Source organism: Punica granatum, chromosome 5 (genome assembly GCF_007655135.1).
Source record: "Punica granatum isolate Tunisia-2019 chromosome 5, ASM765513v2, whole genome shotgun sequence".
Lineage (NCBI taxonomy): Eukaryota > Viridiplantae > Streptophyta > Magnoliopsida > Myrtales > Lythraceae > Punica > Punica granatum.
Genome location: NC_045131.1, coordinates 30,911,777 through 30,939,312, shown reverse-complemented (window position 1 = coordinate 30,939,312; position 27,536 = coordinate 30,911,777). Strand labels below are relative to the sequence as shown.

The 27,536-nt window shown below is 39.0% G+C and overlaps 3 protein-coding genes across 5 annotated transcripts; 1 reads left to right on the top strand and 2 right to left on the bottom strand.

The window, feature by feature from the left end:
* Window positions 1–5,973: 5,973 nt before the first annotated feature.
* On the bottom strand, window positions 5,974–9,548 carry LOC116209368 (myb family transcription factor PHL7-like). 2 transcript variants are annotated; one of them, XM_031542987.1, is made up of 7 exons: window positions 9,343–9,548; window positions 7,888–8,118; window positions 7,584–7,660; window positions 7,462–7,504; window positions 7,251–7,299; window positions 6,901–6,970; window positions 5,974–6,678 (listed from the first exon to the last, which is right to left on the bottom strand). In XM_031542987.1, exons 2-7 carry the CDS (start codon window positions 8,105–8,107, stop codon window positions 6,208–6,210), a joined length of 930 nt encoding a protein of 309 aa, XP_031398847.1. In that variant the 5' UTR covers window positions 8,108–8,118; window positions 9,343–9,548; the 3' UTR covers window positions 5,974–6,207. The 2 variants fall into 2 exon arrangements, with proteins under 2 accessions (XP_031398847.1, XP_031398846.1); XM_031542986.1 differs by having other exon boundaries at window positions 7,251–7,308; window positions 9,343–9,547.
* A 2,694-nt stretch (window positions 9,549–12,242) lies between these two features.
* LOC116208031 (snRNA-activating protein complex subunit) lies at window positions 12,243–16,383 on the top strand. 2 transcript variants are annotated; one of them, XM_031541218.1, is made up of 12 exons: window positions 12,243–12,766; window positions 12,896–12,951; window positions 13,079–13,145; window positions 13,232–13,402; window positions 13,548–13,603; window positions 13,770–13,956; window positions 14,454–14,545; window positions 14,629–14,713; window positions 15,183–15,278; window positions 15,397–15,522; window positions 15,637–15,897; window positions 15,993–16,383. In XM_031541218.1, exons 1-12 carry the CDS (start codon window positions 12,611–12,613, stop codon window positions 16,275–16,277), a joined length of 1,638 nt encoding a protein of 545 aa, XP_031397078.1. In that variant the 5' UTR covers window positions 12,243–12,610; the 3' UTR covers window positions 16,278–16,383. The 2 variants fall into 2 exon arrangements, with proteins under 2 accessions (XP_031397078.1, XP_031397077.1); XM_031541217.1 differs by having other exon boundaries at window positions 14,629–14,719.
* Window positions 16,384–16,441: 58 nt separating this feature from the next.
* LOC116208032 (probable E3 ubiquitin-protein ligase EDA40) lies at window positions 16,442–20,403 on the bottom strand. Its single transcript, XM_031541219.1, has 3 exons — window positions 20,000–20,403; window positions 19,514–19,621; window positions 16,442–17,880 (listed from the first exon to the last, which is right to left on the bottom strand). Exons 1-3 carry the CDS (start codon window positions 20,102–20,104, stop codon window positions 16,540–16,542), a joined length of 1,554 nt encoding a protein of 517 aa, XP_031397079.1. The 5' UTR covers window positions 20,105–20,403; the 3' UTR covers window positions 16,442–16,539.
* Window positions 20,404–27,536: the final 7,133 nt, after the last annotated feature.

The window sequence follows — 27,536 nt, the reverse complement described above, 5'->3', positions numbered from 1 at the left end:
GATAATGATCATGGAGAGACGTATGCGCAGGAGCCCACACAACGCCAGTGAAGTCTGAGATCGGAAATAGAAGCCCGGCTCGTAGTAGTTGATCCCCTCGCCCGAGTGTGCAAGAAGTAGCCCACCTCGAGGCAGTTAAGGCTTGAGATCGGAAGAGATGAGAGACTGGCTCGAGGTAAGTTGTTGAGGGCGGGCGGTTAAGGTTCACGTGGCCCATATAGGCAAATCATGAGAAAGACCACACGGTACCACGTGAGGGCGGATGTTGGAAATATAAAAGTCAATTGGGAAAAGTTAATCCCACATCAAAAAAACTAAAAGAAAATTGAATGGTTTATATGAGATTGGATTTCACAACTTATTAGCTCGAGCTTTTAAGTTGAAAGTTGAGTCCAAGACCATGTAAGTCCGGTAAAATTTAAGATGGAGAAAAATATGTACTTAGGGGTGGCAATTCGTGTCGTGTCGTGTTTATACGTGTCGTGTCTAAACAGGTTCGTGTCATCAAAGTTATAACCCGTACACGACACGATTATTAAACGGGTCAGGTTTCTCATACACGAACACGACACGATTATATCCGTGTCAACCCGTACACGACACGTTTATACCCGTTTATTAAATCGTGTCATAACAGGTACACGTATACACGACACGATTATAACCGGTACCTGGACACGTTAACACGACCCGTTTATCCGTTCAATCCGGTTACCCGGACACGTTAACACGACCCGTTTATCCATTTAACCCGGTTACCCGGACACGGGACACGTTAACCCGAGAAGAAAAGGAATGAGAACAATAACCCGTTTATCCATTTATAACCCGTTTATTGAAACAACGATACACCTAAAAAATTGGAAAGTGACTAGAACAAAATCATTTCCATACTAATCTAATCATACAAAATTGAAGCTCCACAAAGTAATTAAAAAGGCACATAGCATTTCACAGTAATATCCAAAACATTTCTCCTGGAAACTCTGAAAATCCTCCAATCTCTGAAAACTATTATACTCCATGTTCATAATTATCCATACATAATAAAACCTAAGAAACTCCCAATCTTGCGTTGCTCAGCATAATTCCACTAACCAAACCCAAAAATAAGGAGACAACATCTTTTCTCATAAAGAAGGTTGGTGTGAAGGCATTCCCTTGGAACCTATTGCCTGCAAATATGAACTCAAAGCATGTCAGCATGATAAACAGACATAACTTGAATCAAAAGCATAAAGTGGAGATGTAGAATTCAAAGTGGAGTTGAGTAAATTAAACGTGGGAAAAATGTCAAAAACCTGCCCCTTGATAATTATGTCGACACATGAATCTATCGAAATTGCTAGACGAGCAAAAGAAATTTACAAGAACGATCCTCTCTGTTCTACGAATTTAATTGATTTCCTCCGTTAATTCTCCGCAAAAGCTTGGGTACACAAATCAAGCTTTATAAAGAGAGACTCCCACAAATTCTCTAATCAAAATTAATTAAGGCAACTACACAATAATAAAGAGAAGGGCCTAAAATTAAAAGGAAAAATTAAAGAAAAGAATTCAATAAATCCTACTGATTTTAGAGCGGTGATGCTCTCATGGAGTTGTTTAGGGAGGAGGGGGAAAGAATTTGTAACTCAATTTACTGGGATGCATCCACTAGGACCTCGTTCAGCACGTCGTCTTAGTGGAGATGTAGAATTCAAACAGACATGCTTTTGTGCATGGAGGATCATGTTACGTATTCAACAATAAAATTATGCAAAGTCAATTCAGCAGCTACAGACCAATCAAAACTGTGACAATGCCTCTTGAAAAGCGAGGAGCTCTATTTTCCTTGTACTCTACCAGAAAAGAATGGTAACCTCCTCGACCATCTAATTTAGTCATCAAGCAGAAACTAAAAGCATGAAACATCACATGTTACTAATGTTAAAGCAAGGAAAAAAAAGCTCACTTTGGGATTTTGTCTGGAGAAACAGACACAGCTCTATCAAGGTTTCTGCAAAAATCAGCAGAACAAAAAGAAAAGCCCAACTAAGTATACCGACATGAATCTTCAACAAACAAAATCCAGACAAATACCACAAAATTCCAATTAATTCTCCCCAAGAGATATTCCAATGAAAAAATCAATAAAAAGCAGTAGAGCTCTACAACTCTTACCAAGAGATATTCCATTCCATGAACCCGTTGATGTTCCTAAGAGGTAATCTCTCCCTTAATTAACCACTGTATTGGATCCTTGAGTTGATGGCTCATCACTAATATTTAAGTTCATCACATCCTCTGTGAGTTGATCCATGGAAATCCCACAACCATCTACATTCAAAAAAGAGAGAGATTAACAAAAGAACTTTAGAAATCAAATCTGAAAAGTAAACTTACCAGCTAATCCATAAAGCCAATCTCGAGAGCACATGAGTGCTTCCACAAGGTCGGGTTTCAAATAACTCCGATATTGATCGAGAACACGACCTCCACAGCTGAATGCTGCCTCGGAGGCAACCGTGGATATGGGAATGACCACACCAATTGTAGAAAAAGCAGTGAGTTGATATTGCGTTGGATATTTGATTAAATGGAGTTCATTTTAGCAGTGAAGTCAATCAGAAGCAGAACTAATGTTGGTTCCAGTCTGCCTTAATGTAAAATATTTCTGTCGAGGTGTGTTACGAGTGATTTGATATCAGAAAGATTCATCATAATGCCATGGAGGTACGCTGCTGCCTTTGTTAAAGTCTGTACTGAGGTTTTCTCTAGTCAAGTTGCTGCTGTAAAAACCTATACTTGCAGTACTTTGAGAAACAATGCTGCTTAAGCAATTCATTGGAAATTAGGATTGTTGTGTTGCCTGGTAACTGGTAAGCCCCAGTTTTCTACTGATTAGCGGGTGCAATTCCAATTCTCATGCAATACATGGACAATCTTCCTTTAGCGGATAATGCCCATCTGACAGAAACAAACAAAGCTTTCGTCTTCCTGCCTCTTACTATCAGCCCACCTTGTAATTGGCTCGCTTCTGTTCATGGCTGCGCACCCAACCATTCAATTCCCATCCTCCTTCCAACAAAATCACCTTCCTCGAAACAATAATTGCTGGCACACCAGTCAAAACCTTTACGATGGAGCCTGCTGATATTCATATCTTGCACAACCCTTTTGCCTCTCAGACGAATGCTGAAAACATTTCAACCGCTATTGCTTTTGCTGGATCAGATTTCAGGGGAACTAAACCCAAGTCTATTGGGAAGGAGTGTGATTTGACTTTACGATTGGGCATACCATCAGGATCAAGTACAATCATGGAAAGCAATTCAGCTCAGGAAAGAAGAGACCCCAGGTTAGATGGCGCGAGAGAGAGAGAGAGAGAAGTGGAAAAGAGTACCTTGAGCTTGAAGTAGAGCTGTAGAGGGGGTCACTGGAGCCGGAATCTCCAGACGGAGGAAAAGCAGAGCAGGGCAGAGCAGTGGAGAAGGAAGATGAAAACCACGAGAGGAACGGTGAAAGGAAGGGAAGAGGCCAGAGGGTCGGGGTCGGGATCGGGGTCGAAGTCGCGCAAAAGGGAAGAGGCCAGAGGTCGAGGTCGTGCGAACTGCGGAAGGGAAGAGGCCAGAGCAGAGGGTCGGGACCGTTGGGGTCGAGGTCGAATGAAATTAGGGTCTGGACTCTGGAGGATCTGGAAGCAACGAAGGTCTGAACTCTGAAGGAAATGAAAATAGGTTTGCGAATTGGAAATCGAATGTTAGGGTTAGGGTTACATAAAGGATATTTTGGTCAATTCATATACATAAACGTGTCTAAACGGGTTACACGATTATAGTAACACGATTAAACACGTTTATTTAAACGTGTTTAATCGTGTATAATCGGGTTACACGGGTTCAACCCGGTAAGACACGCTTATTAATCGTGTCTAAACGGGTTGGACCCGTTTAACCCGAATATCAAAAATACCCAACCCGAACCCGTTTAACTCCGTGTCGTGTCCGTGTCGTGTAATCGTGTCGTATCAAATATTGCCAGCCCTATATGTACTGCAGAGTATAGCAGCCCCTTTCCAAGTTTTGTGATTTATGCATCAATATTTTGAATTGTGGCTTATCGTGACCACCCGCTTTGCAAGGCTGCATGAACGAGATGCTATAAAAGTCTCCCACAAGCTCGAACAGTTGGGTTGGTCCCCCAACTTATTTTACTTAGGTGATGATTTTTTTTTAGGAAAAAGATGAAAACCCCCATTGTGGTTTGGGATCGAGACAAATCGCACAATGTTATTTTGTTTAAGACAATTGACCCCTCGTAATTTGCTCCGTTAGACATAGGGACTCCGACTCGGGGTCCCCGGACGATTTAGGATCGAGGCTGCCAATCGACGTCCCCGACCCCTCCACCGAGGTCACCGGCGTCTTCTGTGGGTGCCGGCACCCTCGGTGGAGAGTTCGGGATTGCCAATTGGCGGCCCCGACCCTCTCCCCTCCCATTTTTCTTTATAGAACTAAAATGAAACAAAATGGAAAGTTGATGATAGGAATGATAAAAGAAAAAGATTTATGACCAAAATGATTAAAATGTTAAAGATTGAGGACTAAAAATGAAAAAAAATTTAATGCCGTAACCCCCTATGTCTAACGCAGCAAATCACAGGGGCTAATTGTCCCAAACAAAAGGACATCGTGCTATTTCTCCCGACTCCAAATCATAAGGGAGATTTTGTCTTTTTTTCCCTTTTTTTTTTTTTGGAAGCTGAGGCCGACTTTTATCTCGAGCTTTTACTCCATCGCAGCAATGGATGGGCAGACAGCGGAGCACCTTCAAAAGGCTATATGTAAATATTCGAGAAACGAAATAGTAACAGTCATGTGAGCTTTGCTTGCCCATTGTAATCATCTCTGATAGATTTTGAAAGGACTTCCGTGTATACATCAATGCTGCATGTGGCTGCCAAGATTGCGCTTGAGACAACAGCATGTACTATCAGTCAGTCCCAATTAGAAAGATACTCGAAATGAATGAATTTACGGTATATGTCTCTGAGAAAAATGAGAGACCTGTTGAGTTTGCTAGTGCAAGAAATAAAGGGAGTTGAGAGTCAGTTAAAAGATGAAGAGGATTAAAAGGTTCATGATATGTTGTAAAGATAAAGTCATGCTTGGCCTTATTATGTGCTCTCCAGACAGTGTCAAACCAGTTTCTTAACCTAATACGCTTTTCCTTCCCCAAAGACAATGTCAAGCTGCCCATATCGGCCGGCAACATTATCTCCATCATTCTTTTAACAAGAAAACAAAGACTAAAGAAATTGGGCCTCTGATCAATCTTATACGTTCCTCGTCTTACATATGTGAGACGGTGCTGAACGCTGTAGATCTTGGTCGGTATTATGAGGGTGCCCTGGCAAAACGCATTATGTATGTCAGCCTCAGAATGAAGAAGATGGTGCTGAAGACTGCAGATCTCGGCTGGTATTTATTTTCCCATTCCTGAGATGATCGTTCCAAAACAAGAAGCTTAAATTTTATTTTTTTTTTGAGAAGTGCTCCGATAAACGTTGCTGAAGGTTGTTTTTGACATCTCAATAGTTTCATCCGACTATGTCTGCATGAAAAGCCCAGTTAACTTGCATGTATTAGTTCCTTGTCCCCCATTACACAGTTTGCCTCTAAGGGTAATTAGGCTTCTCATTGTACTATGGGCCAATGAACAAGATGTTGGTGCCTGGACCTGGAGGGTTCACCTCTCAATCTCAAGATTTTTGTAGAATTTCCAGCATTGAATGCTAAATGCTGAAACAGTGCTGTTTCGCGAAAGTTTTTGAGCTTATATATAAGGGCTCCACGCGTTATAAGTCTCCACATAAAGTTGGATGTGCTCTTGGAATCTTCTCTGCCTCGTTAGAACTATTGCCAAGACTACATGATATTTGTAACTTGTAGGAACCATAATTAGACAGGCCCCGATGTGCAGAAACTATCATGCCAAAGAACCTGCAAATATTAGTTAAAAGATCAAACTGAGAAACTACAAAGTGGAATTTAACTGTGCCTCTTTAACCTGAAACAAAACAATTTCTTCTGATAAAAACTACACGCACAAAGCCAAATGGCACATTAGGAAGTCCATGAACCTAACAGCAGGTATTAAAGTTACAGACAGGTCACTACTGGAGACTCTTTCCCACTCAAACCTCCCCTTGCAGAGGGGCTCGAATTATTCCTGGGTGAGAAAATTCAAAGCCGGTTGTTGATAGGAGGAGCTCAAGCTTGATTCCAGAATTTGGTGAGGCAGAACAATATCTGATTTAGCACTGGAAGAAGCATTTTCACCCACCCTCTGCTTCTTCTTTGACATCTCACCATGAGGGCTCTCGGCCGGGGAACCAAGAGGACAACCTGAATCTGGGGTGAGTGGTTCTTGATGAGAAGAGAAGGACTCGTCCATTGAGAGGCTCTTTGCCAGGGCCCGCTCCTTCGAGGCCTTATCAAGGGATTCAGACGTGGGAACTGGGGTCGCGGGATCAGTTTTGTTTTCTGATTCTTGGTCCTTATCCCCCGATTCAGGTTCCAAGAGACCTGACCCAGGTGCATCTACAAGGACTCCACTGATTCTTTGTTGCTCTTCGATAATCTTCTTCAAGTACTTTCCCTGGGCTTCTATTCTCAACTGCAGCTGTCTCTGGACCTTTTTTTAAGGAAATAAGTAATTAGTATAAGCTTCTGACCTTCGGTTTTGTCGTTATGTTCTACTTAACACAGTAACTAAAGCAGGTCTCAATATCTTCCACCTAAATGAATATCGATTTTTCAATTGGGCATGAGCACTATGTGAATTCTCAATAGTTATCAATTACTAAATGCTGAATGAGGACGAGTAGAATTAACTTAAAAGAGAAAGGGAGCATGCCTCCAATTGTTCGTGAAGCCGCTTTTGGACCTCCATCTGCAACTTGAGTGCTTCTGTAATCTGCATCCCTCTGCCAAAAGAAAGAAAAGCACGTGCATATACTCATTAACATTATTTTCTAACCAACATTCTCTAGATAGATTGATTTAGCACAAATTCTATAGACGATAATGTCTGTGGTACACTATTCTTCCAAGATCTTCCAACCGTCATTTTCACGAGCATTTACATCAGATTTTTATATGAGACGTTGGGTCATACCAAAATCTAGACAAGTAAGAGAAAATCTTCCATTTAAATGAAAGCTCCATATTCTAACCAACAAGGAAGAAAAGATTGATTGCACTTACGAGGAACCATCCATGTTGGAGAGCAGATCTGCTGATTCTTTCTTGTCAGCTTTTTTTCCTTTCCATTAAAAGGAAACGAGCATCAGAGATTCAGAATACCCGAATTTGACGATGAAATACATATATCCACATTACCCTTAGCATTAAGAAATTAACATTACCAGATTATAACAAATCCTATCATATATATGAAGAGTGGAAAAGAACCTACCATCAGATGACGAGTCAGGAAGATATTTTGCAAGTCGATATTTCTGCAGGAGTTACAAGATCAAAGTTAATATAACCAACAAAGAACAAAATGCACTGAGTAGAACAAAAACAAGATTATACCTGTAAATGACTTTTAACATGGTATATCGTCAACCCTTGAACACCCATAACTCTGAGTACACCTTTAGGTGTAGCCCCTGAGGAAAAATGAAACAAGAACAGCACGATAAATCTCCAGGTGGCTCATGCAGACGCTCCACAAAGACGCTGTTCATAAATCCTCCCACATAATAATATAATCTTGTATTACCCAAAGACAATTTCATTGGTCCAAATTAACCAAATACATTGGAGAACTCACTGAAGAGGTAGAAACATAAAAATGTAATTACAAAAAGATCAAACAATGAAGAGGGTTACTCACTGTCTGGTCCACCGAGCTGTGCCACTGCATCAACAAAGCGTTCATGGAGCTCGTGGGTCCAGCGCAGGCGCTGCTTCGAGGCTAGGTTAGAATTGTTATTGGCGTTGTTCCCTCCGTTGACAGGTTCCATAGTGCTGGGACCACCCTCCAAATGCTGACCATGAACCAATGAGTTGCTGCGAACTAAGCTCGAACTAGGACCACTTTTTGGTTGATACATTTGTCATTTATCTACATCAATTAACAAAAACAGACAAGCTATCAACATCGAGGGAATAAGACATAAAGCATGTGAAGCTCAAGCATCGACTCCACCCCATGTTTTTTTCCAACTTAGCTACTTGAGTTATTGGTGTCTAACAGAGTTTTTCTAAAGCAGTCTGTTCAATGGGGGGGTAATTTTGTAAATGACAGGTTTCAGTTGACATTATTCCAGTAGCATAATAATCGAACATCAAGTTTCCAGAAGCACAAGATGGCAGTAGCTTCATCAATAAAGTACTTAATAATTGTGCCTCAAAATTGCAAACTTAGTAAATTGCTTCATTATTCCAAAGCCCAGCGCACCCGCAAAGGCTGCTCTACAAAGGTGAATGAGAAATAAAAGAGATGAGCGAAAGCAGTACCGAATTTGGAAACTTTTGAACGTGAGATACAGTAAGTAATACTGAATGCACAACCATATATAGGTTGGGCTGTGCAGGGGGGAGCGCATGAATCCAGAACTTGATAACTCACAAATAAAAGAAATCTAATAACTGATCTTGTCTGCAACTTTAACAAGAACTTCCTTCCCAGGATAAACGCTGCTCTGCTAATTAGCCACGATTTCATTCGGCCCGCACTAATGAAGCCAGCAAGCCAAATCTCATACATGTAAACTTTGTCCAACAAGGGAAAGAATTCAACATCAAAATCAAAAGTCTACTTCAGCTATATATTCGAAAGGTGCATTCTCCTCCAACTTAAGAAACTAAAATGATGAATTCTGAGTAAATATGAGCTGAAAATAACAGCACCCAATTATATAAAACAAACAATTAAACTGCGGCTATCTGCGAAATCCAGCTAACACTATGAAAGGAACGAACTTTAAGCTTCAGCCCCGGGGAAAAAGAAAAGAAAAAGAAAAAGAAAATATATGTACGTATATATGAAGATAAAAGGAAACAAGAAGCCCGTCGTGAAAGAAACAAAGTTCTCGCTTTGCTGCGACGATACAAAGGTAGAAGCGTGGAAGGCCGAAGCTCGAAAATAGGCAAGACAACTAAATTAACTTCAGAACCCATTTCAGGGGACCGAGCTCGGAGAACGATCAGCAGAATCTCGCACATTTCCATGCATTTCACAGTGCGTCAAACGATGAAGGGCATAGTGGGGAGAGAGAGGGAGAGATGAGGGGAGAGAGAGAGGGGGGCAGGGAGGGGGAGAAGGAGAGGGAGATTGAGGTCATACCCGGACAGCAGATCTGGAATTCCAGGAAAATCGGAGCTGGGAACCAGTAATAGACGACGAAGTGAAGCTGAATTGGATCGAAAGTTTGGAGCTTTGTTCAGGCCAGGGGGGTTGGAAGCCGATGACGGGCACAGCAGAGCAGAGCAGAGAGAGAGAGAGAGAGAGAGAGAGAGAGAGAGACTTGGAAAATCGAGTTTCCAGATTCCTTTCCACTGCAAAACTACTGCTCCCAATTTTTGTTTTCTTTTCCATTTTTTTTTTCTCTTTTTCTACTGAAAATTTTCCGGGCCGTTTGGATTCAGAGTTAAAGTTATTTTGATTTTAATTTTGATTATAGAAAAAGACAAATGAGATATAGTTATAAATTTGACTTGGGAAACGTGTGTTTTTGTTGTGTAGTGTGTTGAGTTAAAGTTAAAGTTAAAGTTAAAATCAAATTTCGGGAAAATAAACGGGCCGAAGTTTTCCTGTTTTCCTTCTTTTCCCCTTCCCTCGGCCCCTTCACGCCAGTCGTCCTCCATTCCCTTCCTTGATGACAAACAAAACCATCCTTGTTCTGAGGAATAAGACAAAACAATACATTTTGTATTTTCCTCCCGAAAGAAAATTCAGTAGTAAAATAATTACCAATGTATGGTTTGGCACAACCTCATAACCAAAATAGAATGTGAAGAGCCGAATTGTGAACCAAAATGTGGTGTTGTTTTGATGATTCCTAAGCCCAACATCATATGATTGCATGCCTGTGTTTTTCCTTCAGGGAAAAAGAAAAAAGAAAAAAGATTTTATATGATTATAAACGAGGACTCAAAATTGTTGTATATGTGTTTAATTTTCGGATACTATATTGCTTTTCAACTTTAATTATCATCTCAAATAAGTAAGTTCAATGCTCACGACGACAACTTCCTAAAATCATGATCGAAGAGCAAAATGAATTGCACTGATTATATTGAATCCATCGAACAATTCGATTTACGTTATGCGTATTTGTGAATTATAATAAGTAAACGTGTATTCGTTTTTAATTATATATAGATATTGGTTAATTGATTCATAGTATGGAGATGATAAGATAGATGGACCGGCTTTAAGCATAGGAATCTTCTCCAATAATATTCCGTCTAATATACAAACGATTCCGGCAATTTCGTCTCTTTTCTACTCCATTGCCTCGACTGTCTGATGGAGATGTCTTTGGATTGGACTTCCTCTTTGTTACATACGTACACACACATACACGCACTAATGTATTATGTAATATATATTGACATGCACTTTTCCCATCTCTCCCTTGTTCTTTCTTATTTTGTCATTAATTAATGATTACCATACTATTACTAGAGATTAGTAGAGATGTCTTTGGATTTGTTCTTGTTATATACATATTGGAAGATGATGTGATGCTCGGGGTTGGAGAAAATTAAAAACATCGTGCCATTTAGACGTACTTCCTCTTGTTCAACTTATTTCCCGGATATTCGACCGGCTCTCGAAGGCTTGGATTGTACCACCATACATACAAAACTGCAAATAGTGGGCCGAGTATGAGTTCATATACTAGGACATTGCGTGAACAAAGTCGGATGGATCCACTAAAACAAAAAAAGTGAGCCAGCTCAATTTCGATTAGCTATTTACTTTTTACAGGTGCAGGCACCGTAAGTTTCACATACTCATCTTATGAGGCTTTCTATGTTTGGTAACAAAATTTAATTTTACTTAATTTAATTTAACTTAACTTTTTTTTCAATTCAACAATATAATCCTTACTTTTTCTTATTTTTCAAATTCTCTATAATATTTTTTATTATATATTATATAAATTAATTTTTTAATATTAAATTCTCTCAATAATTCAATATTTTTTCTTCAATTTCAAGACTTTCTCCTCAATTCTACAACAAAATAATTACTTTTTTATATTTTTCTTCAAATTCTCTCACGTGCTTTTTCTCAATTATTTTTATTTTCATCTCATCAAATCATACTAAATCAAACTTAATTTCGTTATAAAACGCTATATTATCATTTTACAGTAGAAAATTCGACAGCCGCGAGGGTTAAATTGGCATTACATTGTGCTTACTATGGGCCGGAGCCCAATATGGGATTCTTGAGACTAATAAGTCCAAGCCCAAGTCCTATGAATGGCAATGGGCGGGTAAGAAAGGGTATGTGAATGACAATAGGCATTTTTTTTTCTCTCTCTCCCAAAAATAAAAAGAGGGAGTACAAAAATCTCCCTTATGATGTGAAATTGAAACAAATTGCTTATCTGGTTTTTCTAGAGACAAGTAACACACTGTGATTCACTTCGTGAGACATGATGGACTTCAGTTCTAATTTTTTCATCACTCTTGGTCCTTGAACTTTTCTTTTTTCATTATTATTCCTAATTTTTTTTTTTGCAATTTGATCCTAAAATTCGGATAAAAGGGGGAAGGGGCTTGGACCGACGGTCGGCGATCCCGACTCCATCACCGAAGTTGCCGCACCCACAGAGGGGATGCCGGAAACCTTTAGGGTGAGGTTGGAGTCGTCAATTGGTGGCCTTAGCCTCCGAATCAATCGTGATCTCGAGTTCGAGATCTCGATCGATTCGGGGCAGTTGTCGCCAATCTATGGTCTCGATTCCACCTTCATGGTCGCCGGAATTCTCTGTGGGTGCATGTAATCTCGGTAGTGGGGGTCAGGGTCGCCAACCAACGACCCCTGCCACTTCTCCTTTATTTTCGGAATTTTAGGACTAAATTGAAAGAAATTAAAAGTTTGAGATAATAATAATAAAAAGAAAAATTTAAGTATCAAAAGTGATATAAAAAAATTAACGGTAAAGTTTATTATGTTTCGTCAAGTAAATCATAAGATCTTATTTATTCCTTAAAAGAAAAAATACAGGTCAAATTTGTCACAAGCTCAAAGGGTTTTCGTGCTTTTTTGGAAAAGAAGAAAAAAAACCTTGCAGGTTGCAGCAGCAGCAGGAGCTCGGTGACTCACCAACGAGACGAGGAAGAGAGGGACACCTTAGTGTTGTCTGTTGACACGGGTGGGACTGAGGAGCGTTTCGGATTTGAGATTTTTCAATTCAATTGAGAGGAGAGAGAGGAAGAGTGTGGAGGCGGCAGAGAATTCGATGAGCCGACCTGAACCCTTGCTTCGTTCATGGATTCAATGGCGGTATGTGCTTCAACATATGATTGATTTTACGTGCCACTGTATTTGAAGAAGAAGAAGAAGCAGTGCCATCAAATCAACGGATCAGTTCATGCCCATGGAGTCATCATCACCGCCTGAAGCTCAGGAAGAGTCCACCCTTTTCTGCTCTTCGATTCCTCGCGGTGGGCCTATCTTCGTCCCCAATCTTGTCGGTCCCCTCACCAGGGTCCCCTATTTCGAGTCTTCTCTTCTTCATCTTCTTCAGGTAGTAGGTTTTTATTCCTCTCTCAATCCCTGTCTGTCCTATTGCGAATATCTATCCGTTCAAGTTTTGGCTTGTGTCACTGCTGTTTATGTCTTCTCTCTCTCTCTCTGTTTTTTTTTTTTTTTAAAGGATTTGGAGGCTGAAATATCTTCTGGGTCAGTGAATTCCTGCGACGAAGATATCTCGTAAGCTTCTTAACCTGCTGCTGCTGCTGCTGCTGCTTTGAATTTTTCCGTTTCCAGAGCATAAAGAAAGAAAGTTACAATCGAATGAACCTGATAAGTTTTTGCTGAAAATTTTGCGATTGTGCAGAGTTGATGAGCTTAAAGTTTTCAGTGAGGTGGAGTTGGTGGATACGGCTATGAAGAAAGCATTTAATGTATGCTGCTTTGCTTCTCTCTCGATATCATATATCTGATGTACTGGTATTTGTTATTTAGCAATTTTAATTGTGGCTTCTCTCAGGATGAAGAAGAACTCTCTCTTATAGAGAATTCAGCGAGCATGGAAGATGCTGCAAATGCGGCTGCTGCTGAGTGCACTAATGAACCTACAACAAAGGCAACTTCGAATACCGCCACAGGAGGTAAATCAAAGAAGAGAAGGAGAAGGACCAAGAAGAGTAAAGCTCAGGCAGTATGTTACTTGCTGGGTTTGAACTTGTTTGCCTCATTCCCTTTGTCTATTTCTGCTAGTCTGCGTCTATCTTTGCTTCCATTTTGATCTTTTATCCCATGCACGGTATTGGTCATGTCGTAATTTTTCATCTGGCTTCTCTTAGGATGGAGGAGCTGATGATTCTTCTACACGACCACCAGAAAATGAGTCCAATGCAGGGTGAGTAGCATCTTATTTGGTAGTGGTCGCTCACTAGTTGTTGCTATTATGTCGTTTCCTTATAGAGTAATACTAGTACGACAAGTGTTGCTGGAAAGACGCAGAGACGCTATCACTCTGCTTTTTTTAAGGCTCTAGAATTATTTGGCCTCTGCATTGTGTTCAGAGGGGAGCAGGGGAAAGGCATATCGAATGGAGAATATTCTCTTATAGAGATTCCGACAAGCAAGGAAGATACTTCAACTACACCCCAGTGCTACAATGAATCCGCATCAGAAACTACTTTAAATACTGCCGTGGGGGATAAAGCGAAGAAGAGAAGGCGAAAGACCAATAATACTCAAGCTCTTGTAGTATGTAACTTGCTTGCTTTGAATTTGTTTGCCTCATTCCCTTTGTCTGTCTTTGCCAGTTTGTGTCTTTCAGAAAGGCGAGATGAGTAGGAATAGGTTGGTCAGGTCACAAGATGCGATGGATTAGGATATAGGAATATTCTAATGGATTGTGTCTTTCAGAAAGGCGAGATGAATAGGAATAGGTTGGTCAAGTCACAAGATGCGATGGATTAGAATATAGGAATATTCTAATGGAGTATCCTGCAGTATAGGCATCTTGTCTAATATCTAGCTAATTTCTTTTACTGAGTATGTCAGTGCAAAAAATTTTAAAATGTGAATCTGTCAATATATGGTACTTCTTGATCTCCATAATCGGCATTCAATGATACCTTTTTGTAATTATCTCTCTTTCTTTTTTTCCCCCCTTGTTTTCTGGTCAGAAGTTTACTGGTGTATAAGAATCTCAATTTATAGACTTTTCTGACGTAGTGATGCATTTGGCAAATGCTCAGGTCAGTTATATAACAAAAGTTGAGGAAGTTGTTCAGATTAAAAAGAAGCAGGACGAAGACAAAGCAGGAGCAATTGGGCTGCATTCTTTCAAGTTTGTATCTGACAAACAGAGCACATTGTTTAGTGGCACAAATGACGAGCATGGACTCAGATTTTCTTCATTTTTTTGTTCAGTGCCATTCAAAAGATAAGTGGAGGTGCTATGCCATCTGCAGAGAGAGCTAAAAAGTTGGAAGTCATGAGATCAACTGGTTCCAAAGTTAAGGTTTGGTTTTTCATCTCATATATGCATATGCACGATTTATGTTTTCAATGGAGAAGTTGAGGAACTCGACTCTGGAAAGTTGAACTGCAGAATATAATAATATATTTGCTGTCTGTCATATCCATCTGCATGGAGAATTTCTTGTAGTTTCCCATCAAGTTACTGCAGCAGTCATGGTTAGGCTGTCACTTTAGTTGAAGGGCTACTTTAAAGTGGCAATGGGATTACCATCTATAATAGAACGAGTAAGAGCATTTCAATGCTGTAGCTAAGAAACGAGTACAGATGGTAATGAAAGTGATTCTCAAAGAGATTATCCAGACCGGGGCCAAGTTTGTTTATAAACTTTTTCCCTTGATAGGCTTTTATATATCAGGAAAGTCGAGTTAAATCTGATCTGCTCCATATTGTTCAAGTTGGACCACCTTCTTATGTATCTTTATCTTCTCCCAATTCATGGCAGTTGAAACCCTCTAGTATTCAAGATCATGTACCTCTGCAGTATCCAGAAGTCGTTCTTTCAGTTGAAGTTTACCATAACAACCGAAAATTCAATAAGGTAGGAATTCTTTTTCTGTTGCCAATCTATTGATCTTAGTTTGCAATATGATAAGCTTAAGATCTTGCTGAAGAATTTTCTTGTTAATAGACATGTTCTTTTGTGGAACTTCCTGCAGACACAAGAGTTCTTGGTCCTAGGGCGTCAGTTGTTGACTGAACTGAGAGACAAGATATACTGCATCACGGACCATGTAATGGAAAAAGCTTGCTCGTATGATCCTTCTGGATATTTTCTCATAGAAGTAAGAATATCTCACAAATGAAACTTTTTGTTGATGAAAAGAAAGTTTCTTGATTATCTCTTTATTAGGGAAAAATAGATGTCTCTGTATCTGAAGATTGTCATTCTATGATAGGATATCTTCTGCAATGATCTTAGAGACCCTTCAGCTGTAGACTATAGTGAGCCCATACTCGAGTGGCTCAGGACTTCTAAGGAAGAAGCTCTTCAGAAATGGGACTGCATTGTTAGCGGTGAGTTACAGCAGAAGCAGAAAGCAGTCATAGGCGAAGTATCGAACCTGCAGTTGCCTCAATTTAAAGCTGTGGAAATGCAAAAAGCTCGCTTCTGTGACCTAAAATTCCAACTGGGAGCGGGATACCTGTACTGTCACCAGGTAAGGCACTCCATTTCTTTCTTGCTGAATAGATTTGTACCCTGTAGACCCTTATCCCTGACTCACTGCAGCGTATATCGGTCAATGTTTTGCAGGGAGACTGCAAGCACACTATCGTGATTAGGGACATGAGGCTAATTCATCCCGACGATGTGCAGAACAGAGCAGCTTATCCCATCACCACGTTTCAACATAAGACTCGAGCATTGAAATGTTCTGTATGTAGGATATACAGAGCGACCAGGGTGACTCTTGACGATAAGTGGGCCCAGGAGAACCCTTGCTATTTCTGTGAGAACTGCTATTTCCTGCTCCATTACTCCAAGGACAGGTCTCTGATGTACAGTGACTTCTCTGTATTCGACTATCATCCTGATTAACAATTTTGAAACATTGTATTAAGGTCGAGCTGACAGGCCGGCCGATTCTTTTGTACATGTCAAATTTTTTGTCCTTCAATTTAATATAATTCTGTTATATAGCTCATACTCTGAGCCATCTAATGGTGATTAAATTTAGCATGAAGCCAGACAATGTGGAGGAGTGAAAACCCAATTCTGAGTTTTAAACTCAAATTCATGTATTATGTAATTGAACCTTGAAATGGCATTTCTTCTTTAACAATTGATGAGATGCGATGATTTAGAGCCTATAGCCATGCAAATGCTTAGCCCATCTTCTAGCCATGAAAGGGTCATGGTAGTCCCAGCTCTCAACACAACTGCTCCTCCCACCAATAATGCTCACATCTCTCCCCACTCCACCTTCGGTCCTACTCTCCCTTCTCTCCCTCTTGTCCCCAACACTCACCACTGCTTCCCCTGTCCTCATACATTCCCCGGTCCCGCCTTCTGCGTAGCTATACGCGATGCAAACATGTTCATCCTCGCGCAAGTCCAGTACGATTCTCCTCTCTTCCCCGCCCCTCAGTTCCCCAAGCCTGATGACTGAGCCTTCTTCGCCGATCCTCAGCTGCACTTCTCTGATAACTCCTCCCAGGACTCGAGCCAGGAACTTCTCGAACTCGTGCATTACGAACCCGTTCGACGCCCCGAAGCCAAAACCAACATGGAACTGGTGGACTGGGATTGGAGTCTCGGTGTTCATAGAATGATAAGACCTTGTGGGACTATCGGAGAGGTGCAGTATGCACGAGTGAGGGTTCTTGTGGGCCCGGTCCTCGAGGATCTTGATTCCCTTCTTGAACCCTTCGGTGGGGTCTGCCTGTCCCGTGTAGAAGAGGCGGTCGATCACTTGTAAGGCTGCTCGCTTCCCATATGAAGTCATTCGCTTGAGCGGAAAGATACGGGCAGCAGCTGATGAGTATGTAACGATTGCAAGCCGATCGATGGGCCTTAGAGAGAAGACTATTAAGGCCATGGATTGCTTGAGAAGCCTGAGATGTGGTCCATTGGGGCTTGCAACTAGGACCATGTCTGTTGCTTGTTGATGGGACAGCTTCACTGAGAGGTAAGCTCTCCGCGAGGAGCGAACCGGTGCGTAATTGCGCGGTAGTTGGTGCAATAATGAAGAGGACCCTGTCAAGTTGTTATGTACTGGCAGGGTTGTAATTTCACAAGGATGGTACGAATGGAAGCTCGGGTACACAGGCTGGATTGGCATCAAACTGAAATCAAGGCGAGGATAGTTAAATGAGCTGTCAGGTTCTATCGGGTCGTCATCATCGTACCGAGCCGAGCGGAGGAACGATCGCCTATGGACCCGGAAGTTGGCGATGGAGTCATCGAGGATCCGGAGGACCGGGTCCGTCCGGTTGCAGGCCAGGGAGAAAGATGGGTTCAAGTTGCGGGGCAGTTGGGTCCAGTGCGCCCGGCAGATTGGGCAAGTGACACTCCCATGGCGGACGTTCGAGGAGATGCAGGCGAAGTGGAAGGCATGGGAGCACTGGGCCGTGAATATGGCCTGTCCCGGGCTGCTAGCCGTGCTGTAACTCAGAGGATCCAAACATATCGCACAGATGTTCTGTCCACACAAACAACGGAGTATTAGAGTTAATAAAGATTATATAAACTGCTTTCATCCATAATTACGAGAAACTTGCTTTACGTAAGACTCAACCTACTAGAAGTCAAGTTTATCGCCCTGACCAGTTTAAGAAGTCTTTTGTCTCGTGGAAAAATTCTCATTTTCAAAGGGATCGGTGTTATAATCTAATGCAAGAGTGAGGAAAGGAATGGTGTGTCTTCGAATGAATCGATCGAGTGGGGACGAGCTCAAGAATGATTACCAACGTCTGAAGAGTAAAGAGAGGAAGATCTAGTAAGCTCATGGAAGTTCATAATGATCACTGAAGTTGCAGGGTGAGCCTAGTGTAATAATTCTTGTGGTCGGGGCCAGACCAACGCCCGTGCGAGAATTAATCTCAGTCAGTAGTCTAACAACATCTTGGGGTCCAAAAAAAGAAAGAAAGAAAGAAGAAAAGAAAAGAATCGCAATAATAATGCATTCTCGAAACTAGAAAGTTCTTGAATTTCTTTTCTTTTCCACAGGGGAAAGCATTAACACCATAGTGGGAGTGAACTGCAGACCCACAAGAGCCAAGCTGAGCATTGTGCTTCGTCCAAAAAGGCAGGTTTCTAGGCTTTTGTGTCTGCATTTTGCAATAGCAAACAGTCGTCCTCGTGACCCATTGTTGTGAAAAAAGCATAATGGGATTTGTCATTTATAGCTCTTAAACCAATCTAATCTTAACCTAATCTAATCACAAGAGCCTCAAGGTGCTTCGATTAAACCGCAGAACAGCAAATATTTCAAAAGAAAGAATGGCATTTTGTGTATGGGGCCGTCATAGCACTAGTGGGGCCTGAATATTCATCATCTGTTGTCAGTCAGGTGCTGCATTCAGCTCTTTGACTCTTTCCCATGCTCACTCATTCACAATTTTTTTTTTCTCCTTTTTCTAACTGATTGACTGGTAAAAGGTAATGTAATCTATTAATCGGGCAACATAATCTTTGGGTATTAGCACTTAAAGATTCATGCTGCTGCTGCTGGTTCTTCTTCTACTTCTTCTATGTGGATTTAGCTTTTCCAGATAAAGACAATCAAATAAATCATTGGGCTCTGTGAGTTGTCAGAATTGAAAATTGTGAGAATTAGCACCCTTTTTAGGGAATTATTAACAAAATCACAAAATTCTTGAATTAAACAAAAGGAAAAAAAAAAAAAAAGGAAACAGAACCGCAACATTATCAAATATCGAGTTTAGTCAAAAAGCGTTTTTGCATACATTGGATTCCAAAAAAGTTTCGTGACTAGGCCAGAGTGAAGCCGTATGGTATGAAACGGTAAAAAATGGCTGACAGATACTTTAGTTTAGGTATCCCTCAACTTATTAGCGGCTGAAACTAAGAGTCGGTCTGGCCCCGGGCATATGGCGTGTAGTTTGTCAACCAGCACCTTTTTTTTTTTCCCTTTCCTGTTAACTGTCCCTAAAGGATAGAGGGAAAAAAAAAACACCCTTCTTTTTTCTTTTTTTCAATTAAATCAACTTTTTTATTTTTACATTTATTATTTAAAAAATTGAAAACAGTAACAAATGGGGAAATCGGGAATGGCTTGCAGTGGGGGGAACTGGAAGGAGCAGGCGGCCTACCTTAGAAGAGGCGTTGCTCTTGTTCTTGTTGGGTTCTTCTGCTTCCTCTGCGTTTCCTGAGATGTTGTTTTCTTGCTTCAGGGGAGACATTGCTGAAGATTTCGAGATCTGTCAATGATTCACATCAAAGCCAGCTGTCAATCTCCCTCGTAACATCACATCACATCAACCAAGCAAACCATTCACTCATCAGAATGAAAAATTTGATGTTTTCTTTGGGCAACAAAATTTAAGTTCAACGAGAGATTAGCAGAAAGCAGAAATGGCAAATGCAGCAAACTGGGCATGACAAAAAGCACGAAAGAGGAGTTGGGTTTTCTTCTGTAGAGCTCATCAATTCGAGAAAATCAAGAGATGGGTTCTGTGCGGATGTTGCCTTTCAGGAGTAAGAGGCGCAGAGGTGCAAAGGGATGATCTTGGAGCTTGAAATTGAGGCAAAGAATGAACACTTAATCAATCGAGAAAAAGGAAGGAGCTTTAATTTACATGATGGGTAGTGTCAAGAACCGAGGGGTCGACCAGAGCTTGCTTCCTGGAGAAGGAGGCACAGGCTGCCACAACCATCTTCTTCGCTGCCTTCCTCAGCCCCATTGCCGTCGTGATGATGATGATGATGGCGAAGGTGAAGATGAAGATGATGATCCCTCTCCCTCTCCCTCTCCCTCTTCCACACTCTTTGTCTCTCTCCTCTCTCAAATTCAAACTTCTTGCTTTCTCTCTCTATCTGGCTTAGCCTCTCCTTCTTGTGTAGATATATGTCGTTGGTGTTTTGGAAAAGAAAGAAAAGCAGAAATGAGAGGGAGAGAGAGCGAGCAGACAAGCTTCTGGAAAAGAAAATGGTCAGCAGCTTCTGCTTCTGCTGCCTTTTAATTAATTTATTTGGTTGTGTTGCTTTGCTTTGCTTCTTAGATTACACAGACATATACCTATGTACGTATTCACCTTCCTCTTTTTCCCCGGCCCTACTATTATATATACTCACCTTACTTATATTTGCTTACCAGAAAAAAAAAATGCTTAATTATTAATAAAAAAAGAAGGGGCAGAGCGGAACACAGTTGCTCGCCAATTTGGCATTGCAATACAGTCCAAGACCAAGACTAGACCTTGAAATGACATTACAGTCCTCTTACTATCTCCAAGAATTGCACAACCATCTTCAAACCCGACATTTTGAATTTCTTTTTGCCCACTTGCTTATGAGTTTTTTGCTGGATCCCACTTGCCTATGAGTTAGCATATTGTATGGGGAACAAACCGGGAAAATATATAAAGGGGCAGCATAGTAATTTTACTTCTCAGAGAAAATATGAGGTTTTTACTCTAATGGCCGATGGTTTAACCGTTTTTTCAAACCTATCATATATTTTTTTGTCAGATATATCTCATGGTTTATTTTTTACATTAAATCTATCACGGCGTTATCTTTTTCGTTGACATCTAACGGCCGTACTGACGTGGCACGTGAAGCGATAGTGGGTCACACTTGCCACGTCAGCACGGCCGTTAGATATCGACGGAAAAGATAACGCCATGATATATGTAATGCAAAAAGTAAACCATGAGATATATTTGATAAAAAAAACATAAAATAGATTTAACAAAACTGATAAATTATGAGTCATTTAAGGTAAATTCCCCGAGAAAATAGTATACGGCTATATTATACTCGCTTTTTTTTTTCTACTGATTTCATCCTTTGCCTGCGCCATTCATTTACTCTCCTTAGGAGTGTCACCTGAGGCACTGATTCTGTTGTTGGTTAATTCTCTTCTCTGCATAGGAAACCACCTGATGGGCTCCTCATTACCAATCTATTAACTCCACCCAGGCGATCAAGAATAGCAGTAAATTTCAGTTCAGGCTGAGTCAGTTGGGTATATCATATTAAACCCAAAACTTGTCGGGTCAAACATTCATGTGTGCTGGTCGTGTATAAGTCCTAAGAAACATGAGCATTCTTCGATTTGAGTTGAGGAGGGGAAGAGAGTAAATTTCATTTTTACAATAAAGCTACGATAGGGTGCAATAATAGTATGTGAAAAATTGATTGTTGGATCGAATTGTGGGAAAACGAAAAGGAAAAGGCCGGCTTGGGGCTGGGGCTGGGGCTGGGGACCCCTCAAGGACCACGTCGAGTTACATGGGGGACCATGAACACATAACATCATACTCGTTTTCATACTTTTTCGTTTTTTGATAAAATTACAAGATGGTACCTACTACCCGCAATGTATGACCCATTAATGGTCATATTCAGATCAGATTGCAAAATGGAGCTGGAGCCGCTCTAGTTTCGAACTCAGGGCATCAATTTGGTACGAAATGCTCTACATTAATAGTTTTTCTTCTTGTGCGTCCAATAACCGATGTTTGTCATCCCAGGCTTCCCAGCCAAGTACACTCCTTTCCAATCCTTTTAAGCCTTTTTCTCTCCTCGTTTCGTAACATATTTTCTAATAAGATGCGACTAAAATCCAATTCTTACCAAATGCCGCATGATATATAATACGGCCGAATTTCGTACGATTGATCTGCCGTCAACATTGATTAAGCTGCGCATCTATATACAATCCGCACAAGGAGTTCTTAATTAAAAAGAGTGACATTTGAGGGAGGACAAGAAGTATCATAAGGGCCACCATGTGGAACAAAAGTGCGGGGAATTGCTAAAACATGAAAATTGTTGGGAAGGCTTAGTTGCGGTAATCAAGAAGAAGCAATATAGAGAAACTACATTTGTTCATTAACCAACCTTTCTGATAAATGAACAATTTATTAGGGCAAAAAACAAACTAATTCAATGTAGGTTTTGAATTTACTGCAATGGCACCTCCATACGAAACTAATGACGAATGAATGTCCCGAGTTGGAGTTGTGTATCCTTTTATTTATCTTTTTCTTTTCCTTAGCTAGGTCTATAAGTCTTTCTTCTTACTAAAAAGAATGAAAAAATAAACCAAAAAAAAAAAACAGAGAATATTATGTGAATGAGGAGATAAAGACCGTTTGGAGATTTGAATTTGAAGTAATAGCTCCACTCCATGTGATGAAAAAGATCAACTATTGATGGTGATGATTGGCTATCTCACTCTGAGTGGGTCTTTCCATGGCCCCTTTTTTAGGGCTTCGAAATTATGGGGAAGGAAGCAGAATACAAAGCAAAGGCAAAGCAAACTGCTTAATTCAATTGGGGCTGGCGCCAGAACAATTTTGCTTTTCTTCCAGACCCGTTGCTATTCCACTGCTTCCCTGCAGGGCCCTCCCGGTTTCAGCTTGGCATTAAATCTTACAGCTAGTGATAACTCGCAAACAACTTGAGGGGAGTACCGATCGAGACCTCGAGCTCTAATCAGACTCCGACTCCCTCAACTAGTGCTATCAAATCGCATCTTTACAAGAATCGGCTTTTCAAATTTCAAGAATAAGCTAAATAGGCTGTTTTTGTTATACAGACCTAACCTAAAGAAAGAAATTAAAATGAAATCGTGCTTGATAGCTCCTTTCTTATTAGCACGATTGGTAGCACGGTACGGTCTCCTTCCTTGAATTATGGACAAGATAATCATATAGTGAAACCGATATCCTATATAAGAAACTCAGGTCGATATCGAGCTACCTAAACAAGGCCGAGTTACTGCTAAAAAAAAAAAGAGGCCGAGTTCATTCGAGTTTTGTTTATCAGTATCATATGTATGTGTATGTATATATTTAATTACCATATATGTTGAAGATTGTTAAAGATAATTGTTTAGTTTATTTAAAAGTAGAATATCACGGAATAAGATCATTTCAATTAGTTAAGTAAATTATATCTTTCAGATATCCTGGACCTTTAATTATTATTTGGTATTTTTTTAACATTTATTTCATATTTCCTGTATCTTATAAATAGGAGAGTGCTCTTTGAGTTAGAATAAAAACTTCAGCGGTTATAAACCTATGGCCAACACGTTTTTTCAATCTCTACTATCTCTTCTCATGTTTTTTTTTTTTAAATGTAAAATGAATTTTCTTATGGCCTTTTAGGAGGGATATAAAATGAACTTGCTTATTGCTTTTCCAGTGGGATATAAAATGGCCTTTCTTATCAATTTTTTTTTTCAATTATATAAGGAGGCCCATGAGTCTAGTACAATGAAATATAAATTTTAATAGCTAGTAAATGGATACGGGATACGAACAGTCACACTAAGTATCAAATCAGAAACCTCTAAATTATCAAGCGATAGCATATGCCACTATTTTATATCTTCTTTGATGAGTGATATAATTGCGGACGGAATATAAAATGGGTTGTGACCATATAAAATGGTTTCTTACCGATTTTGGAATTGAGACTGCTTCACCTGGCGGCATTATAAAACTGGAGATTGGCTATTTGTGAAGTCGTCATCGGATAGAAATCATGGTACGAGAATCAAGATGTCCAAGGTGAGCATCTAAGCAATCAATTAATATATCTAGTTCTTTTTTCTTTTTCTTTTTTGATGAGTGATGTATCTAGCTATATATTATATATATATAAAGTTAGCAAACTTGGCTTGTGGCTGATTATACTTATCTCGTTGATCAACCACTTGGAGATTTCATACAATGAACGAACCTTGAAAAATATCAATCAGTATGACATACGTCAACTCATTGGAAGGCATATTAACCTTCATATGGCTCTGCATGCTAATTTGTTTGGCTATTAGTTAACTAATTCAATTCAGAAATCTATTCGATAAGAGGTGGTTACACAAAGGATTTATGTTTGATCTGTGTTAATTATTGGGGAGTTCATTGTATGGACACGACAAATTAAAGCCTGCACACCAACCGATTAAGATATGTACGTACTAGAGCAAATGCATGCACATATATTGTAATTATTGTTCTTAACCAAGATAGTGTCATCCACTCAAAGACAAATCCCATGATGCTTACTACTTAACAAACTCCCCATCAATTAATCATCCATGCATTCCTATTTTAATTAATTTTGTTGAATTTTCTTCTTGGCGGTTCAGCCAAAAAAAGAAAAGAATAATCAGAAGATCTTATACTATTCACCCAAAATAAGAACATCTCATACTTAATCAATAAGATGGACACATATTAAAGTTCGTTGAATATAGAACAAATAAAATATAGCAACAATTCATTTAACTGAAAAGTCCACTAATGTGGAGCTGCATTTTATAAAAATTTAATTAAGCAATCAAGTAGACAATTAACCGCTAACTGAGGATTTCCAAACTATAACTTCCCATAGGCACTTGTCAGCTTTTACATAATATAATAGGTTGAATTTGCCTTCAAATGGCCGAAAGTGAAGAAGTCAAAAGAGCAATTAAATCAACAATTTTAACGGTGAAATTGACCAGGAAATAAAAGGCAATCAACGGCAAATTTCAATACATTAAATTAACCAAAGATAATTTGTAATTTATTAACAAACCAATCTATATATAAGTAATACTTACTTGAGTAGCAATAAATACTCTTGAATTAATGCAATTGAAAAAAAATGAATTTTTAATTTCAGAAATGAAAATACTATTTAAAGATAGATCAGATATATAAAACTAACTACTTTTTACAATAAAAGCTATCAATAAATGTTACAATTATACTTAATTTTTTGAAAAATAGATAATTTAATAAAAAAATATTAAAATAGATGCAGAATTTTAAAAAATAATTAGTTTATCGTACGTATTAAATTATCACAAGGACATTATTTATATAAATTTACTAGCACATTAAAAAATAAAATTTATCATGGGAAAATAAGGATCTTGATTGCGACATTTCAAAAAATGTGCAGAATACAATTTATATATTTTTATTATCTTAATAATATGTGTTGAATCAAATACTTAGTTGCCTATATGCAGAATTTTTTTAAAAAAATTAACACTAGACTCTAATTTTGTGAATGAGGGTCATATAAAGTAAAATTTTAATTAATGAAAGTAAGGATTTAACAATATATTATTTTTAAAAATATTTTTAAAATCAAATTCGTACAATCGTACTTCATGTTTGTCGTGAATCTGAATAATATTAACGATTAAATAAAAATGAAGTGCAATTAAATAGGAGAATTAGTAGCAAACTTACACTAAACTATTTAAAATTAGACTAATATATTAGGTTTGTAATTCAAAATATTGAGTTATTGTTGAAATTTTCATTATACTTAAAATTAAATCTATTTTTTTAAAATTATGAATAATTTTGTTGAAACAAATTTGTGTAATGCACTGGTAAAAATACTAACTCATATATTACTAGTAAATATAATAATAAATAAAATTTATATAACATTATGTGCGTAGAATTTGCTTAAATATACACATAATTATGCATTCTTCAAGTGTATGTGTATTTTAAGTTTTATTTATATGAGCATTATTAATCTATATAAATTACAAAAGCTAAGACAACACGTCGAAATATGCTACATGGAACAAAGCAAAACCTTCGTTGCTTGACCCTTCAAGTCACAACCAGTAATGACATGACAAATTGCATGATATCTTACCTCCACATCTCTTTTGGAATCCGAGAAGATAAATAATCATGAAAGGCCATAAGTTATATATAGTTATAATTTACATTTATAACGAGTTATATATAATGATTATTATTATTTTTGGATGTAATGATTTGTGATTATCATGGAAGGTATAAATCCAAATTATATTAATGTGTTCTTCAGACTTCCGTATTTATAATAAATATACAAGTTGATTTAACCAATTTTAATGTAACACAATAGCATTTTCAATAATTTTCTAAAGTGAGATTATTGAGGAGGTAGCTTTCAGACTTTCAAGTCCTTTGCCCTTGATGAAACCAAAACTATTTAAGAAGTCATCTTAGTTTTTAGCTAATCTGCACCTCGAATTCTAATTTGAGAGCACAAGGTGTTCTTCATGGTTATCATTAGAATTTCACAATCGTAGGTTCGGACCAACTATGGAGGTAATAGCAATGCTTGTTTGTTGAACCGATTACTTTACAAGATAGTATTTTTCAAAACTTAGTTTTGGAAGTCATATACTTCTTTATATATAATCGTAATTAAATAATCTCATCAATATACAAGTCTAGAGAGACATGAAGAAAACTCTCAACCCTAATCTCAAGCTTCCTGATACAAGGGAAAGAAAAAACTCCCTACCTAATAATAAGAAATAGTACTTTTTGAGTTGAGGTCACAATTGTTGGAAATTATAGTTTGCAAATTCATTGGATTTTATTAATGGGTCATTTAGTGTGATTCATGAGTACTTGGATGAATTCGGGTTACGAAGTGAAGGTTCATTTATTTAATGGATACATTTGAGTGCAAGACAAGTAATGTATATGGAAGTGACCATTCATGGGTGATGTTCCATCTGAGAGTTACGTCCAATACGAAGGGTTTTGACTCTTCGATAGTGTCCATTGAGTACATATAAATAGAGAGGCTATAGTGCTCAAATAATTAATCACAAATTCCAGAAATTAGAGTGAGAGTTAGGAAATTCCTCGATTTTGCTAATTGAAGGAATTCATAAGGTTTTGTTGTATCCCGGGAGGACCTTTGCCTTAACCCTCTAGCAACTAAAGTGTGGAGACAAATAGTTCTCTTTGGAAAGCGTCATTCGCGCCTCGAATCTTATCGTGTTAACCTCACATCGCCTTCGAATCGATCATCTCCACACATTTCACCAACAATCAAAGAGAACTATTTAAGATGGCAACGGAGGCTACCACCGCGTATAAAGTGATGAACCAAGAGTTCGTGAAACTCGATCGATTTGACGGAACAAACTTCAACCGTTGGAAGGACAAAATGTTGTTCCTCCTTACCGTCTTAAATGTGGCATACGTTCTGGACCTGAACCTGCAACCCTTGGAGGATCCCGCCCTCGATGCAACCCCCGAGGAAATCGCAAAGGTGGCCGAACTCAAGAAGAAGCGCGAGGAAGACAAATTCACATGTCGTGGACACATCCTCAACACTTTGTTTGATCTACCGTAC